This window comes from Cladophialophora carrionii (genome assembly GCF_000365165.1).
Source record: "Cladophialophora carrionii CBS 160.54 unplaced genomic scaffold supercont1.8, whole genome shotgun sequence".
NCBI classification, from domain to species: Eukaryota; Fungi; Ascomycota; class Eurotiomycetes; order Chaetothyriales; family Herpotrichiellaceae; genus Cladophialophora; species Cladophialophora carrionii.
Window position 1 is genome coordinate 137,046 of NW_008481833.1, and position 16,557 is coordinate 153,602.

The 16,557-nt window shown below is 55.6% G+C and overlaps 8 protein-coding genes across 8 annotated transcripts; 7 read left to right on the top strand and 1 right to left on the bottom strand.

Moving 5' to 3' along the window:
• Window positions 1–814: 814 nt before the first annotated feature.
• Window positions 815–1,356, top strand: G647_08698 (uncharacterized protein; the record flags this gene model as incomplete). Its single annotated transcript, XM_008733005.1, has 2 exons — window positions 815–900; window positions 927–1,356. 2 exons carry the CDS (start codon window positions 815–817, stop codon window positions 1,354–1,356), a joined length of 516 nt encoding a protein of 171 aa, XP_008731227.1.
• Window positions 1,357–1,521: 165 nt separating this feature from the next.
• G647_08699 (uncharacterized protein) lies at window positions 1,522–2,352 on the top strand (the record flags this gene model as incomplete). Its single annotated transcript, XM_008733006.1, has 1 exon — window positions 1,522–2,352. The coding sequence occupies one exon, from the start codon at window positions 1,522–1,524 to the stop codon at window positions 2,350–2,352; it is 831 nt and encodes a 276-aa protein (XP_008731228.1).
• Window positions 2,353–2,400: 48 nt separating this feature from the next.
• G647_08700 (uncharacterized protein) lies at window positions 2,401–2,826 on the top strand (the record flags this gene model as incomplete). Its single annotated transcript, XM_008733007.1, has 1 exon — window positions 2,401–2,826. The coding sequence occupies one exon, from the start codon at window positions 2,401–2,403 to the stop codon at window positions 2,824–2,826; it is 426 nt and encodes a 141-aa protein (XP_008731229.1).
• Window positions 2,827–4,559: 1,733 nt separating this feature from the next.
• On the bottom strand, window positions 4,560–5,852 carry G647_08701 (uncharacterized protein; the record flags this gene model as incomplete). The annotated part of the gene is made up of 2 exons (XM_008733008.1): window positions 4,560–5,367; window positions 5,488–5,852. 2 exons carry the CDS (start codon window positions 5,850–5,852, stop codon window positions 4,560–4,562), a joined length of 1,173 nt encoding a protein of 390 aa, XP_008731230.1.
• A 2,242-nt stretch (window positions 5,853–8,094) lies between these two features.
• On the top strand, window positions 8,095–10,122 carry G647_08702 (uncharacterized protein; the record flags this gene model as incomplete). Its single annotated transcript, XM_008733009.1, has 1 exon — window positions 8,095–10,122. One exon carries the CDS (start codon window positions 8,095–8,097, stop codon window positions 10,120–10,122), a length of 2,028 nt encoding a protein of 675 aa, XP_008731231.1.
• Window positions 10,123–10,646: 524 nt separating this feature from the next.
• On the top strand, window positions 10,647–12,746 carry G647_08703 (uncharacterized protein; the record flags this gene model as incomplete). Its single annotated transcript, XM_008733010.1, has 5 exons — window positions 10,647–10,701; window positions 10,750–10,794; window positions 11,707–11,741; window positions 11,814–12,072; window positions 12,349–12,746. 5 exons carry the CDS (start codon window positions 10,647–10,649, stop codon window positions 12,744–12,746), a joined length of 792 nt encoding a protein of 263 aa, XP_008731232.1.
• A 537-nt stretch (window positions 12,747–13,283) lies between these two features.
• Window positions 13,284–14,750, top strand: G647_08704 (uncharacterized protein; the record flags this gene model as incomplete). Its single annotated transcript, XM_008733011.1, has 1 exon — window positions 13,284–14,750. One exon carries the CDS (start codon window positions 13,284–13,286, stop codon window positions 14,748–14,750), a length of 1,467 nt encoding a protein of 488 aa, XP_008731233.1.
• Window positions 14,751–15,358: 608 nt separating this feature from the next.
• Window positions 15,359–16,372, top strand: G647_08705 (uncharacterized protein; the record flags this gene model as incomplete). Its single annotated transcript, XM_008733012.1, has 2 exons — window positions 15,359–15,413; window positions 15,462–16,372. The coding sequence occupies 2 exons, from the start codon at window positions 15,359–15,361 to the stop codon at window positions 16,370–16,372; spliced, it is 966 nt and encodes a 321-aa protein (XP_008731234.1).
• Between the last annotated feature and the right edge of the window lie 185 nt (window positions 16,373–16,557).

Consider the following 16,557-nt stretch of genomic DNA (forward strand, 5'->3'; position numbering starts at 1 on the left):
GCGCCCGCGTCACAGGATATATGTGGAAAAATTCTGGTCTGGTGGTAAGAGGAATGACTGGTTGGATGGTTTTAGGCTTTAGTCCCCCAGCGGCCCATGTTGGATTTTGACTCTGGTAATACTTCGCAGCGCTGCTTGTACTGGAGTACACACCAGGGGACTCCATGGCTTTTCGCACTTGAAGAGTTGTAGTGGAGAGGAAGAAGCTTGGAAGAAGCTACTGTGTACATAGTAAATGTCATTATGGGCAACGCTGCGTCATCGGCGACGGCGCTACTTCCACACTTGCTGGTGTTAATAACCCGGCCTCTCTTTTATGAAGGCTTCAGCTCTTACGGAGGACTTGGTCTTCTCTTCCCTTGTCTTCTTCCCGCCTGCTTGCCAAGATCAAGAACCAATCCCACGATGCTCTAATGGGGTCTTCTGCGCCCAGAACGCTGGCGCTGGGCGCAACGCTGGAGAGTCCGCCTTGCTGGTGCCTTGCAGCGCCTGCCAGCAACACGAGATAGACGGGCAAAGGTGCATGAGACCTGCGCCCGATGGGGGTGCGATCCGTCGTGACAGTGCTGATTTCCTCCTCCTGCATCCCAGACTCACTTGTCCCTCTCGAGTTCCCCCACCGTTCGGATTGTTGCCGGTTGCGACACATTCGATGCTCAACGACCAACATGAACACCTCCTCGATCTCAGCTGCTCTCATCTCCGGAAAGCAGCAGACTAACCTTGCCGGACTCGCAACCTTCAACTTTGATTTTTCACTGGTCAAAGTCGAGCCGCCTCTCGAATATCGGGACTTAAGCGCTTGCCTCTCAAAATGAACGACGAAAGGTCGCAGAAAACGGCCTACAACATGTCACCGCAACGAAACTTGGCGCCATATTCCGCTCAGTCCTACCGGAGGTCCCCTATCTCGTCAAAGCCTACAGGGCTCGTGTCTCAAAGATAGCAGAAAGCCCGACCGCCAAGCCTGGCAATAGCAGAGACAACGGTGCATTTGCCGATTTCGTTGGTGCTGATGGCAATTCGATTTGGGCTGCCACGACGTCAGGACGTGATGCCATACTTACTCATCTTCTGGCTTGTATGTTGGCCTTGGGAAGTTCTTCGAATCAGGTCGTTGCACAAAAAGATTCATTACTTCCGAACGGGGGCTTGCTCACCCTTGGGGTCAAATCCGCGTCTCTAACGCTACCTAAAGGGGTATTCTGGTCGCTACCCTTGGCCTATCTGCGATATTATGGAAATTCCGTCACAGTCACTAAAACGGTCAGCGACAACCATGGCTATGGCTCGATGAAAGATCTCGCACTGATAGCCTTGGGTGACCTGTTCCGAGACCGTGCCTTCAAGGGATGAGCCTTTCTCACTGTTGCAAGATTGATCTCCATGCTTGAATCCCATTTTGTGAAATCACATGCCATCAACAGAGGAGGCTCGACAAAGCCGTGCCCGTACTGGTTGCGGTTTCTCGCCCAAGCCGCCAACGAGTTGCTGAGTGTCCGGGAAGACGCTGCCAGAACCATGCTGAAGAGGGTCTCCTTCGGCAGTCGCAAGTGCGAGCAGTTTCTGTCACGGTCAAGTGTCTCGTCATACCCACTCTCCGTTCTTTGGCAGACCGAAACTTACTTTCAACTCCTCGGGAGCGTGGAGCTCAAGATTGAGTTCCTGCGGAAGATCGCCAGCCGACTTGTTGACAAGGGCTCGGACCAACAAATGATAATTGCCTATCGATCCTCACCTGGGCATCCTGTGTCTTTGGCAACGGCATTCCCTATTGCAGCTGAAGCCGCTGCTAAAGAAGATTCCAACACGGCTACACGAGAAGAGGCACAGCGTCGTCGCTGGCTCGGCGGTCCTCTCGAACCTCTGCCATCGATGTCGGAACAGTTCTCGGTACTTGACACCAGCAAGGCTCTTGCCACTTGCCCTTCTGCGCTAGCTTGGGTGGGTGCTCCAGAGCCTTTCACCAGCAATTGCAAGCTGGGCGATGGCGAAGGCTACAAAAGGCACTTCATGTCACCCGTTAGTTGGTCACAGCACGATGGAACATACTACTCTAGTACACACAGTGGAGTCTCCAGGTCCCTGTTCCTAGAAGTTATGGAACGCTATGTACCACTCGACACCATCGAGGACGACTTTGCAATTGTCGAAGAGCTCCCCGGAATAGCCATTTTCCACCGTTGTTTGGGCGACCCTGATTCCGCAGCACTATATTCCAGTACAGCAATTGGCGTCATCAATCGTTTCATCGAGCCTGAAGATCTGGTCGACCTTCTAAAGCGCGATGAGGTAGACACTAATCAGCGCTGCTCCTTTGTTGGTACAGAGAACGTCCTGGATGCTGAATAATTGAAATCAATCCAATGTCTATCTATCGCGTCGGCGCTCTACGACCAGATGCCTGGCGCAAGAGTCAATCTGGACGTCACTCAGCACACGATACACATTTGTCGCTGGGTGCAAGATGGCCTTGGACGCGCACATGAAACGTTGACGCCGTTACTATCGAGAAAGCAGGCGTTTGCATGCATAGCCTGGTTTGAGACCGGAAGCATTGACGGTTCACCGGCCGATTTCGACCAGGCAATGGCGCTTTCCAATGGCAATTCCTTGTTCGTTGCTGCTGAATTGCTCTGCGATCCTTCTGATAATTGCGCCCAATCTCCGGTGGCTCGAGTGGACGGAAATATTGGAAAAGGAGGCTTTGCCATTCTGGTTCCACCACCAGACCCGCTCTCAAAGAACATCAGCCATGAATCTTTCGACGTTGTGAACCACGCTCCGTACGATGGCAACTTCCAGGACAGCTTCGAACACACATGATTGCACCTCTCCTTGACAGATTATTCAGTTCCACTTGCTACAGAGCATAAAAGCTTTCGGGATGTTGAAGCTTGTTTCCAAGAGGCAGTTGTTTCCGTGCTTGACCGCTCCGAGCGGATTGCTGACCTGGATGTGTTGAAGAGTCTGGTCTGAATCAAGCAGTACAGCAGCGTAGCAAAGGGGCCACAGCATGTTTTCGCAGAGTGCAGGCTGTATAACCCTTTCGACGACGTGGGCATCAATCTGACCAGTGTCGACGCCTGGGAGGAGCTTATTGACCGACCACCGGGAGCTGCGGTTGTGCGGGCTAGGGGTAACTGGGTAGGTCGGTTAGCTGCAGCCTGTCTAAGTGTCCAGAAAAACCACGAAGCCTTGGTTCTACCCAGAACGTGGTGTTGCTGGTGTACGACCGCAAAGGACACCCACTCGATGGGGAAGATGATCAAGAGGGCGGCACGCGCGAACAAGCCGATCACCTTCATCCTGTGACTGACGCTGATTCCCAGAGTCTGAGAACTCCCATTCAATCCGCTTCAGAAGCCTTTCTGTTGGCGTAGGGCGCACGAGGCGGCGCGAGGCTGCAGGACGTGGAAATCGAGATCACCCAGAGGAACCGGATACGTTCCGCGTCACGTACTGTGTATGCTGCAAGCCATCAAATTTCCCCGGCGTCGCACAGCAGGACAGGCGCGCCCAGGTTCCCTTTGCAGGTTGCACAGGATAGTACGAGGACTCGTACAGAACACAGCATCATGCCACAAGGTTGGGAGTACAAGATCTCCAGTGCAGTTGGAAATCCGACTGACCTGGCCTGGCCCGCCGTCGGGGGTCAACAAGGCCAGGGGATGGGTGACGTGGGAATCGTGGGAAGCACAAACCACCCCACCACCCGGAGGCACTGCAGAACTGTTTAAATCCAAGGTTAGATTGACGACGCCTGAGAAATGACGAGTCGAATGCTCGGAGACGATGCGTATGTCGATGTAGCAAGCAACGGTTTCGTGGTGGTCAGGAACCCTCAGCTACGGCTATGGTGCACGCTCAAGCTTGAACTTGAACCTGGCGTTGAGTATCGTACTCCGTATAATATAATATAATGTCCTTGTCCGAACTCCGGGTCCCATGACCTAGATGAGTGAGGGTCTCCTTTTCATATCTCATAGCGCCGTCGCTGATCAAATTATAGAATAATGTAACCCAGTATCGCCTAGTGGTCTTTTCGCATATCTCATAGCGCCATCGCTGGCCATTTCAACTGTAATGGAAGGGCAGTGTGACATAAGATACAGTACCATGTCGAGTTGACCAGGAAGAGGAAAAAGAAGACAAAAATCCGATAGCGGCCATCATAGGCGGTGTGCCATATTCGTGAAGGATCAGACTCTGTGTGAAATGCATTTTCAATGGTTGAGGCGGGCAGACTGCAACTCGGTGTCCGGTCCATAATCCACATCACGCGTCTTCAGCGTGTGGTGAAGAGTACCTCTGGGGGCCCGACCCTCGCATACATGGTACGGTGTATGGCGGGTGGTGGCCTCAGTACACTTACGAGTTAGGCAACCAAGCATCAGAATATGTACCTCGTACACAGTACTCGTACGAGAGTCTGACACGAGATGGATGCCGGGCTCCGGGCTGGGCGATTTCGCTGACAGTTCACGAACAACATTCAGTAAGCAATACCCAAGCTTCGGTGTTCGGTTCCTTCGCGTTTCTTAGCAGCCCCCCAGCCGTCAGAAGAGCTTAGTGATGCGTAAATCTGACTTGACGAAATCAATCTCGCCCGCGAACATGGCTCGGTCGCGTTTGACGGAACTGGGGCGGTGAGGCGCGAACCAATCGAGGTTGACGTCGCCGTGGAAGACGACCCGTCTCTGATCAGGACTGACGTCCATGCTGCCGGGGGCGGTGAGTTTGGTGCCGGACACGGTGTCTCCGGTGCGCAGCAGCGTGTGGTGCGGAGAGAGTTGTTGTTTGGCTTTCAGCGCGTCCCAGTCACAGCCTAGGACGCCAGAGTGGGTGTCGACGCCGACAACACAGCTCACGTAGTCGATGCGGTAGTTTGGGCTGGCATAGCATCGGGCGTTGTACAGCAGGTAGTAGGTGTTGTTGCGAAAGACCATGCACGGCCTTTCGACGTTGGGGCCGTCTTCCTTGAAACTCTGCATGTTGGAGAAGAGGTAGACCGGCTTGCCGATCGGGGTGGTGAGGTCCTCCGGGTCCATCAGCTGGAGGTACAGCGGCGTGGGCTGCACGGGGGCGTTCGTGTTTCCGCACGCACCTCCGTGGCCAATGGCATTGCCGTCGACCTTGTAAACGAGGTAGCTCTCATTGTTGACGGGGTCGACGAAGAGATTCGGGTCGATGTTGCCACCGCGAGCGAGCTCACACACAATGGGATCCTCGATCGGCGTATAGGGGCCTTGCACGTCGGGCGAGGTTGCAGCTCCGATGCAGTGCTTCTGCGGGTGAGCACGCCCTACGGCCGCAAAGTACATGACCCAGGATCCATCGGGCCGTTGGTTAACGTCCGGTGCCCAGCTGCCACGTGCATTAGCGTCCTGCTGTATGCAAGATAAGGAGCAATATGGGAATTCACTACGGAGTACTGCATCATAGAAGGAGGCAGCCCTCTGCATAGATAGGTAGCTGAAAACTTACACGCCTGCGTCCGGTGGCTTGCGCGCCCAGGCTGGCAACGTGGGCAGAGCGTCGTAGCCTCGATGCAGCGTCCAGCTGGAAAAGTCTGGTGACGAGGCCATCTGGACGTTGATCTCGCCTGTCTGGGTGCTGAAGGCATACCAGGTGCCATGCTGGGAACCGTTGCCGCTTGTCCTTGTGCTGGTGTCGAGTGCCAGGCCTGGATCTGGGAAGTTGGAGGAGATTGCAGGCCCGATTCCAGCGGCGGATACCAAGGATCGACCGTGTGACGATGACAGTGATTGGAGCGAAAGTAGAACCGTTAAACTGGCGCTGATAGCGCTGATGCTGGTAGGAGCAATCCGGGGACCGAAAGGATTCTGCATCATCTCACTCCTGTCGCAGAAGGCGGAACGAGGTACTCCTCACAGAGTAATGATCACTGAGCAATAATAGCCAGACTATGGGCGGAGCTGAGTCGCGATCGATCACGCACGTGGCAAGGCAGGAGGAAAGGTGATCACACCAGAGGATCGCCTGTGACGCCGGGTCGATTACATTCCGCGAGGGCTCGAATCCTGCGAATTGATCTCGAGCCTCGAGGAAGGAGTTTATGAGTTTTCCGAGATCTCCCAAGACGCGGGGATGAGAGCTTGGGAAGCATTTTCAGCGTCCGGGGCGTTCGTCGATGCGAGCATTAGGTTCCTTGAGGGTGGTTCAGAGATGCCCAGCAAGGCATCGGTTGTGAAGAGAGTCTATTCTTGCCGAGTACTCATACACAATACTTTTCTCTGATGCGAATGTAATCGTCGCAGCGCCAGTGGTGCCAGGTTCATTTCAGCTGATGCAGCTCACGTGACGACTCACCTGCCTCTCACTTGCCGCTCACCCGCCTCTCACCTGCCACTTACCCACTATTCACCCACCACTCACCCACAGTTCCTCGTACGAGGTACTCGTACGAGCTACTCTGGACTTCGCAACTGTGATAACTTTAACGCTCGCATCGGAAGCAGCAAGTGGCTACAGTCAGCATCAGCAGTACGAGTACCCAATTCGTACGAGGTCAGGGACCCCCTTCGCCTCCCTGTGTCACTAGCACCAGGAGGGAATGGCCTCGACCGTAAGCATCCTGCTGCGTGCGGCCAACCGAGGCCTTCTTCCCTCTCGGCTCGTTCTCTGTCGCTCTTCCACACCCACTCGACGCGGCTCGTCTGCATCCGGTTCCCTGTTTTTGTCTCCGAGCCTCTGCTCCAACCGGATGGGCTTATTTTTAGGACTTTCGCCTGCGAATGTCACGACCCGTGACTCACCGCACCCACAGCTCGGAACAAGCACGGCTGTGCCTGCAGCTTCTCGACTGTCCCAGAATTCAGGGGCGCAACAAAAGTCTCCTGCCACTCCTCGCCGAGCCTCCGCATTGATATGGGCAGCGTATTGATCGCGATCCGCGCGTGGCAAGCCTAAAATGATTTCTAAGGACGAGCGTACTGGGTACAATGACGATCACTCTAATGATCCAGTCAACCATTCACCCAATGCTTGTCTCGCTCAAGATTTGGATGACGCTCGGCTGGCTGGCGGGCTGGCAGATTGAGTGGCCTGTTGGGTGCTTGTTTTGGGACAAGCACAAAGCATCCAGGCTAACAGGCCACCGGGCGTTGCGAGGCTTCGCTGGAGCCGGCGATAAATAGGCTGGAAGGAGCAATGGGGCGCACCTCAGCTGAGCGAGAAAAGCTTCTAGCCCCCGATGCTTGACGCCGCTAAGAGACCTTGTGGCGTGTTTGGCGCGGTTTCTTGTGGGTGTCAAGCTTCGCCAAGTGGGCCCGGTCGCGTAACAGGGCACAAACCACATCCCAAGGCTGGTGACACTAGGGTTGTTGTGTTTGTGGTCGCTGGGTTCATCCACCGACGATGGATCACACTGTCATCTCTGATTGAATTGCGAAACGGAGTGCTGCCCCCCCTTTCACACGCATAAGCTGGGCCGGATCCCTGTTTCCAAAGGACGACAAGCTGCCGTCTGTTGGGGCTTCCTGGTGCGCAATCTCAGCCAAACGAGATCGCCAGACGGTCTCATTCACTGAATGTGCTGGTCTTACACGTTTTCTGCAGAGAGCTTGTCCGTGGCGGCCGTTCACCAATTGTCCGTTCGTGTATGCATGCAGTTTAACGGCGCCAAAGGGGCCTCCGCGCTGACATCTTACTCGAGCACTGAGGCTGTCACTGCGTCCTACACTATTGATAAATGGGGAGAGGCTGGTCCGGCTCCAGAAGGCTCCATCTGAGTGGGTAGCATGGATCCCACTATCGTGAATGTGGTAAGCGGCCATGGCGAAGGAGGCTCTGGCGACCCAAAACACCAAACCTTGTCGCCGCCGCATGTTTGCCAGGATGGCTGGCAGGCCCCAGTCCTTCCAATCTGCAGCCACTTCGGGGAAAATAGCTTTGCTGGGCGCTGGGCGCTGGTCGCTGGAGGATGGATGCTTGTGATGCTTGTCTTGCTGGACATGGCTTGGTTCATAAGACGTCCTATTCCTCCCCTGCTGCCTCACTCCTTCTTGCTTGCCTCTTTCACAAACGATAGTTACCTCAGTCTCTCTTTCTTTGCTCGCTAGCATACTAATAATGGCGTTCACACGCCTTTTCAAGGCACTTGCTGCCATCACACTCGCTTCATCCATTCAATCAGTTGCAGCTGGCAGCTCAGACTCTGTCTGCTCGCAAGCCTCAGAATGCGTTCCTTTCGTTGTCGATCTTACCTGGGCCCCGACGGACCCGAGCAAAGGCATCTCTAGAAACGCCATCTTGACCAACGGCTCGCTGCCGGGTCCCCCTCTGAAGTTGAAGGTCGGCGACTGTGTCGACTTCACCGTCAACAACAACCTTCCCAATGTCACCGGCATCCACTTCCACGGTATCCGACAGAACGGCACCCCGTGGTCCGATGGTGTCCCGGGTATCAGTCAATATGTCATCCAACCAGGCACATCCTATCAGTACCAGTGGGCGGCAGTTGAGTCGGGGACGTACTTCTACCACGCCCACTACAAGGGACAGATGATGGACGGTCTCTATGGTGCCATCCTCATTGCCCCCGCCGACGATGCCGAGACTCCTTTCAGCCAGATCGACTCCTCGGCTGTTGATGCGCTGACCGCCGCATACGAGGCTGTTGAGCCGGTCTTTGTCACCGACTGGAACCGATACACCTTTGACGAGTTCTTCGCTGTGGAACAAGCCGCCAACATTGATTGGGCCTGCAGTGACTCCATCACGTTGAACGGCTTCGGTTCCCAGTACTGCCCCACCGCCGACTTCCTCGCCGCTTCTGCCGCTCCTCAAGAGTCCCTGATCCTGAACGGCACGAGCCTGACTGCCAAGGGTTGCGCTCCTCCCAACAACCCGGTCATCCAGGGTGGTCAGTACATTGCCCAGCAAAACCTTGCGGCTCTGCCCGATGATGCATACAACACCTGTATCGGATATGGCGGCGCCAACTATACCACTGTGGTTGACCCTTCCAACGGCTGGGCTGCCTTCAGCTACATCAGCTCTGCCGGCATTGCCATTGTCAAGGTCTCCATCGACAACCACAAGCTGTACATCTACGAGGTCAACGGCAACTACATCGTCCCCCAGGTCGTCGACCAGTTCAGCTTGAGCAACGGTGATCGTGTTTCCTTTTTCGTCAAGCTTGACCAGACACCTGGCGACTACACCATCCGCGTTGCGAACGAGGGTATCAACCAGGTCATTTCTGGCTTCGGTGTCCTGTCGTACAAGGGTGGAAGCAACGCGCCTTTGGGAATTGCCACCCAGAACTACGGTAGCCAGAACACCACGACCGTCGTGCCCTTCAACCCTGGCCTCGCCGCGCCATACCCTCCCAGCTCGCCCGCCGCATCGGCGGACCGAACTTTTGTCCTGGACATCCAGAAGTCACCCGTCGAACCGACCGAGGCCTGGGCTTGGACTCTCTCCGGAACCGACTCGTACGACCAGAGCAACGACGACACCAACCCTCCTCTGCTGTGGCAGGACATTTCTCAGATCCCCGCCAGCGACCTCATCCTGGAGACCTACAGCAATGAGTGGGTCGACCTGATCATCAAGGTTGCCGGCCCCGTGGCCGAGCCGCATCCCATCCACAAGCACGCCAACAAGTTCTACATGATCGGCGCCGGCGTCGGCGACTTCAACTTCACCAACACCGCCGATGCCATCGCTGCCGGCTACCCCATCAACACGCAGACCCCGCCCTACGTGGACGGCTTCACCAGCATGCCCGCTGAAGGCAATGGCACGTGGATGATCTTCCGGTACCAGGTCAACACCCCCGGCGCGTGGCTCCTGCACTGCCACGTCCAGACCCACTTCTCCGGCGGTATGGCCGTCGCCATCCTCGACGGAGTCGACAACTTCCCCAAGCCACCCTCGGACGTCGGCAAGGTCTGCCCTAGCAACGGCGTGAGCAACTACCCCGGCCTCGAGGGCACGTCCAGCCACTCCAGCGGCGGCACATCGACACAGAACGAGGGTGTCTCCACCACGAGCACCACCGGCATCGCCTCCTTCACGGGCGCGGCTTCGTCGGTGCGTGTGTCATTCGCGGGTGCGTCGCTCGGCCTGCTCGCCTTGGTGTTTGCCATGTAAATGCTTTGCTTGGTTTTGGCGAAAAGCGCGACGCCAGGGTCTCCGTTCTCGCACCGTTGTAATGATTTTCCTTGGTTTGGTTTCCCATGTGTGTGGACACAGCATTGGTCGTTCCACCTGGCATAGCATATAGTGCGCAATACAAAGCCTGTTGTTGATTTCATATACTAGTTCTTGTCTGTTTATTTGTACAGATGTGCAATAAGGAATAGCAATTGCAATGAAAAGGTGAAAGTTCGCAGCCAAGCACAATAAGGAGTACTCCATGGGGAAGATGTCATGAGTTGAGCAGAGCATAAGCTAGAGAGCATACCATGTACTCCGTATGTACACATTATACTGCGTATAAATGAAGGAGCTTTCACGTTGAACGTGCAGATACTCCGTACAGTCAGTATACTTTTGCATACTGTAGATTACTTCTACTTCGACAGCGCAGGCAGGAACCGTGAAGATGTACTCCGTACGGAGGAGGAACATAGGATTCGATCCCGAGCTGCCATGCCCGATACATTACGGAGTAAATGGGTTCACAGCGAAGAGACCATCTGCCAAAGGAAGACCCTAATTACAGTACCAGTGAGTGCTTGCCTCTTGGTTACGTTACCCTAATCACACGGAAGCAAGAACAAGAAAGCGACTGTCTTCGCGACCGAGTGTACGGAGTACAGGGTATGGAGTACACAATGTACAGCACGACCAGTCATTCCCTCTCCGTGCGAGCTATGTACGATCATTCGCTCCCTTTGCAATTTACGTAGTGTGTACTCCGTACTCCATAGCCTGCTTGAACCGCTTCGAACCAATTCGTCAAGGGGGCTTTACGCAGCGCGAGTCGTCCGCAGACCTGGTGGTCATCTGTCGAGTGGTCAGTGGCATACGAATCCTCGGTACTTGCGATGCATCAGGAGCGTAGGCTATCACGCCGCGAAAGCGCGACGGAAATTGGCGTCATCCATTTATGAGTACGACTCGACACTCGTTCCGATTATTGACTTGTTTCTACGGAGTGTCGATAGTGAGAACTCCGTGCTCATGAAGGACTGTCTACGTACTCCGTACTGTACCTCGTATGGAGCAATCACACTCCTGTCGAGCGAGGGAGAGGCACCCAAGAGGGTCGTGTCAATATGGCTTGCGTCATGCCCTATCTCGCTTCGGTGCCCCCGGCTCCAGTTGAGAAATGATAGCACGGAGTACTCGCGTGATGTACACTACCCCATGCAACACCAATCTCGTCTGTGGCCGCTAGTAAAAGGACGTCGTCATCTCTGTCGCAAATCTGGGGTTATGGATCGTGTTGTTTCACCCCAACCCACACTGGGAAATTTCTTAACGTCTGAGCGCGCAATCTCCAGTGCTGGGGCGAGTTGGACGCTACTCAGTCGGCGTCTCGGTAGACTTGCGCTGGAGTTGGGACGGCTTCTGTGGTGTCTGTTGGTGGGTCGGAGGCTATCTTCTCCCCAGTACGGAGTACTGAGTACGGCTGATCTCAACCATGTAAGCACCTCATCCTACTGTATGCGTCCCGTGCTATCCGTCTACATCGCAGGCAAGGGGAGGAAACCTCCTGACTGGGAGCAGCAAAGCTTCTACCGCACAACCTGCCGTGTGTTACTGTATGTGCACAGTGCCGTGTACGGGGGACGAGGTCTTCCGTATTGTCCCAGCGTACTGTTTACATTCTGCAGCATGACAACGTGATAGGCGACGCGCGGCTCCTGGAGGACCTCGTCCTCGCCAACCACATCCTCCACCACAACCACGTCGTGGACGCGCACGCGTTCGGGCACGTCTCCATCCGCCACCCGACCGACCCGTCGCGGTTCATCATGTCGGCGAACATGGCTCGCGCGCTTGTGCGCTCCGCGGCCGACTTGGCCGAATACAACGTCGGCGACGCGCCCAACCTGCCCATCGTGACGGGCCCCAAAGGGGCCTCGTGGAACGGTACATCCATTCGGAGCTGTACAAGCGGTACGCGGGTGTCGTGTCGTGTGCGTGATCCACGCCCACGCCGACGACATGCTGCCCTACACGGTGAGTGGCGTGCCGTTGCGGGCCATGGCGCACATGGCAGGGTTCATGGGCTTCCCAGCCCGCGCACGTGTTCGACGTGGAGCGGTGTTATCCGCGTCGTGGTGGTGGTGGTGGTGGTGGTGGTGGTAGTGACGCGCACGAGCACGAGCATGGCGACGCACACGACCTACTGATCAAGACCGTGAGGTTGGGGGCCGCTTTCGCCGGCCATTTCTCGTGGGGCAGGTCACCACGCCGACCTGCCGGAGCAGGCGGTCGTTCTGATGCGCCGTCATGGGTTTACGACGTGGGGGACGAGCTTGAAGGGGGCGATCTACCGAGCCGTGTATGCGACCAAGAACGCCAAGTTGCAGACGGCGGCGACGTTGCTGAGGGGTGCATTTGACGCGGACCCGAAGAATGCAAGGGGGGACTTGAAGGATGGAGGGCCGACGGGGCCCATCCATGCGTCTGAGCCGCTGACGCAGGATCAGGCTCGGGATGCGAACATCATGAACTCGAGGGCCGGAGAGCGGGTATGGGTTGTTTGGGTCCAGGAGGTCAAGTGTCAGGCTTTGTACACAAGCAGCGTATATCAAGGGTAGAATTCGACGGTGACAAGGGAGGGGTGGGTGACTGACCGACCCCCAATATGCTGTTCGCTATGTCTCGCAGTCAGTTCTGCTGTGGCCATAAAATATCCAGAGACAGCATCCACCAGTTTTTGACCAAGTCTTGTGTTGCACGTCCAGACTCTGCGATATACATATACGGGGCGCAGCCTCGTGTAAAACCCCCCTCCCCCCTCCTCTCCTGCCGCTCTCACTGTGGCCTTACAAGAACCCCGCACATGTCGGAATGTGGCCGGATCGTTAGAACATCCCTTCCGGCTCGTTCTGACTGGACATCCTGCAGCTATTCGCACTCTCTGACCAAGATGATGGTGGCCTCACGGAGCTGATGAAGGACGTCCCAGCGTCATATCCGAGGTCGCAGCATATGTAAACAGCAAATACTGCATTCGTCGGTGAGAGCAGTCAGATTGCTACCTACAGTAGCCGGGATTGAACCAAAGCCCAACTTTCTGGCCAGAAGCGTCGGAAGATCGCGTCTCGGTGTAGTACCTCAGCTCTGTCGCCAACATGTCCTTTCCTACTGTCGAGGAATCTCTGCCGAAGAACTGGAGGTTGTTCTTCGGCGGTAAATGGCAAGAGCCCCAAGACGGAGAGTACCTGGAGATCTACAGCCCTGGAGACGGGAAAGTCATCAAGAAAGTCGCCTTTGCCGGGGCCAAGGATACTGCTGCTGCCGTCGAAGCGGCACAGGCAGCCTTTCCGGCATGGCGGGCAGTTCCCTCGCTGGAACGGGGGAAGAAACTCAAGAAGGTGGCCGACATTCTCCGTCAGCACGCCGATGAACTGGCCCTACTTGATGCCTACAACACGGGTAATCCGGTTTCGATGATGAAGGCCGATGCCTTCTTTGCTGCCGACCATGTCGATATGTTTGCTGGTCTCATTCCCGCCGTGCAAGGAGAGACGACACATCTTGACGATACCACATTCAATTACACCTTGCGCGAACCATTGGGCGTGGTTGCCAGGATTGTGGCATCGAATCATCCACTGATGTTCACCGCCAACCGACTTGCGGCGCCCATTGCGATGGGCAACACGGTCGTGATCAAGCTGCCGGAGCAGGCGCCGCTTTCGGGGTTGCGGTTTGCTGAACTTCTCGATGGGATCTTCCCACCCGGCGTCCTCAACATCTTGTCTGGCGGGGTGGATTGCGGGAAAGTCCTTTCTACGCATCCGCTTGTCAGAAAAGTGACTCTCATAGGAAGTGTACCGACAGGAAAAGCAATCCAGAAGGCGGCCGCCGACACCTTGAAACTCACTTCGTATGAACTCGGCGGCAAGAACGCCCTGATTGCATATCCGGATGCAGATCTTGACCGCCTGACCAACAGTGTAGTTGCAGGTATGAATTTCGGTTGGTGTGGTCAGTCTTGCGGATCGACTTCGCGGGTCTTCGTGCACGAAGCTCTCCACGATGAGGTCCTCGACCGGGTCCGCGACAAGATCGCCACCTCCTTCAAGCCAGGTAATCCGATTGACCCGAAAACGACGATGGGCGCCCTCGTGAGCAAGGCAGCACAAGACCGCGTGCTGAGGTATGTCGAAGTTGGCAAGAAGGATGGTGCGCGACTTGTGCTCGGCGGCAAAGTCCCTGAGGGTGCAGACACCAAGGGCGGCTATTTCGTGGAACCGACTATCTTTTCCGGCGTGACTCAAAAGATGCGCATTGCCAATGAAGAAGTGTTCGGTCCGATCTTGTCGATACTCAAATGGACCGACGAGGAGCAACTCTTCAAGGACGTCAATGCGGTCGAGTATGGTTTGACAGGGGCGGTGTTCACTTCAAGCATCAAGACAATGCAGACTGCGGTGCGCCGAATCGAGGCGGGCACAGTCTGGGTGAACACGGTCGGCACACACTTTTTCGGTATGCCTTTCGGAGGCTACAAGCAATCGGGGATTGGAAGGGATGACTGCTTCGAAGAGCTGCGGGACATGACACAATGCAAAGCCGTGCATGTCAAGTTATAGGGAGCGCAGGGAAGCTCATATGGGTTACGCCACAAATTTACCTTGTGGCAGCTCTGGCAAGGAGGAACGAATTTCTCTGGAGCTCACCGAGTAGATAATGGCATACTTCTCTTCGGCATCTTTTGGACCTGGCTTTCCAAGATCTCATGGCGGAAGAGCGCCCATTGACAACAAAGCCACGGATCCATATTCGTGGCTGAAGCATCGTCACATATGATTTTGTAGTCCTGCTATTCTTTCAACATTACTTTGGCTGAAAAGACAAGTGCTGAAGAGTCGTCCCAGTGTCAAGCCCAGCGCCCCAAAAGCGGCATAATTCCCTGTTTGGAAGAGGCTAGCGGGACAGAAGAGCGTTATTCTGGCGAGCCGGTCGTGACTGCGGGAAAGCAACATGCGACCGCTATGAGGCAGCTCTCGTCACAAAGAGCTTCACTAGAAAGCCTCGACCTGGAGGATAACTGCAAACTCGACAGTGCACGTCAAATGACGGTGTGGTAGGGTTTGACAAGCCTTGAGGCGGTGGCAATGGCTCGGCGTGGTACGCCGGAAGGGAATGTCGTTCCATGAGGATACTCCTTCTGATCTACCGAGAGAGCTGCACGATAGAAATGGAGGACAGCCCGCTGGAGATGAAGGCGGAAGCGCCTGCCGCTGATGACCAGAGTGAGAACACCCCAACGTGCTCGGAAGGATGAATTGCTAATTTTGTAGGCGAAGCCTTCAGAGCTCGCATGGCGCAGTTCACATACTCCCCGTTGAAGGAAGCAGAAGGTCTGCGGCGCTCGGCCAGACTCTCCAGCCCACGGTCGGCGATTCTGTCAACGACCTCCAGCGCTTCCCCGTCCCCGAGAAAACGACTTCGGCTTCATGAAGCAAGTGACAGCGACGGCATCAAAGTAGAGGAAGAGCCGGGATCTATCTTGGCGCAGGATGATAGCACATCTACGATGCCAAAGTTGAAAAAGAGAAGAAGCACAACGAAGCAGCGGTCGGCTCAAGATCCACACTATCCACCCAACAACTTGGTCGACAGCTTGCGGCCCGGTCTGACGCTCGTGTGCATCGGCCTCAACCCGGGGCTCATGACGGCAGCAACCGGTCACGCATACGCCCATCCTTCCAATCGGTTCTGGCAGTTGCTACACGACTCGGGCGTCACCCCAAAGAAGCACATTCCTGCCGAGACTAGAGATTTGATGGATTTGTACAGTATCGGGAACACCAATATCTGTGCTCGGCCGACACGGAGTGGAGATGGTCTGAGCAAGGAGGAAATGGCGGAGGGTGCTGTCCTATTGGACAAGAAGATTGCGCTTTATAAACCAGAGGCGGTGGTTATCGTTGGGAAGAGTATCTGGGAGACTATCTGGATGGTCAAGAAGGGTCTGAAGCGCTCCAAGGACCCGGACTTCCGTTGGGGATGGCAGGACGAGGACATGCAGCTGGGAAGAACCTGGAAAGACGGAGAATTGACGTGGCCTGGAGCAAAAACCTATGTGGCCACATCTACCAGTGGCCTGGCCGCTACGTTGAGACCAGCAGAAAAGCTCGCCATATGGAAGCCCTTGGGTGACTGGATGACAGCCAAGCGGCAAGAAGCAAACGCGCCAAAATCTGAGTGAAGAATAGCTCAGCCTTGTGGCGATGCCAAGCCCCTGTAAAGCCTCGCTGCTGCGAGTGGCAGCAAGGGACCTTTCGCACCCCAACATAACCAGGCCAGGTCAACTCTGAGATCTGACTGGATACAGACAGCTGTCGTAGGTGGGAATTCGTATGCCCAAACATAAGCATCGCCAAGACGCACCGG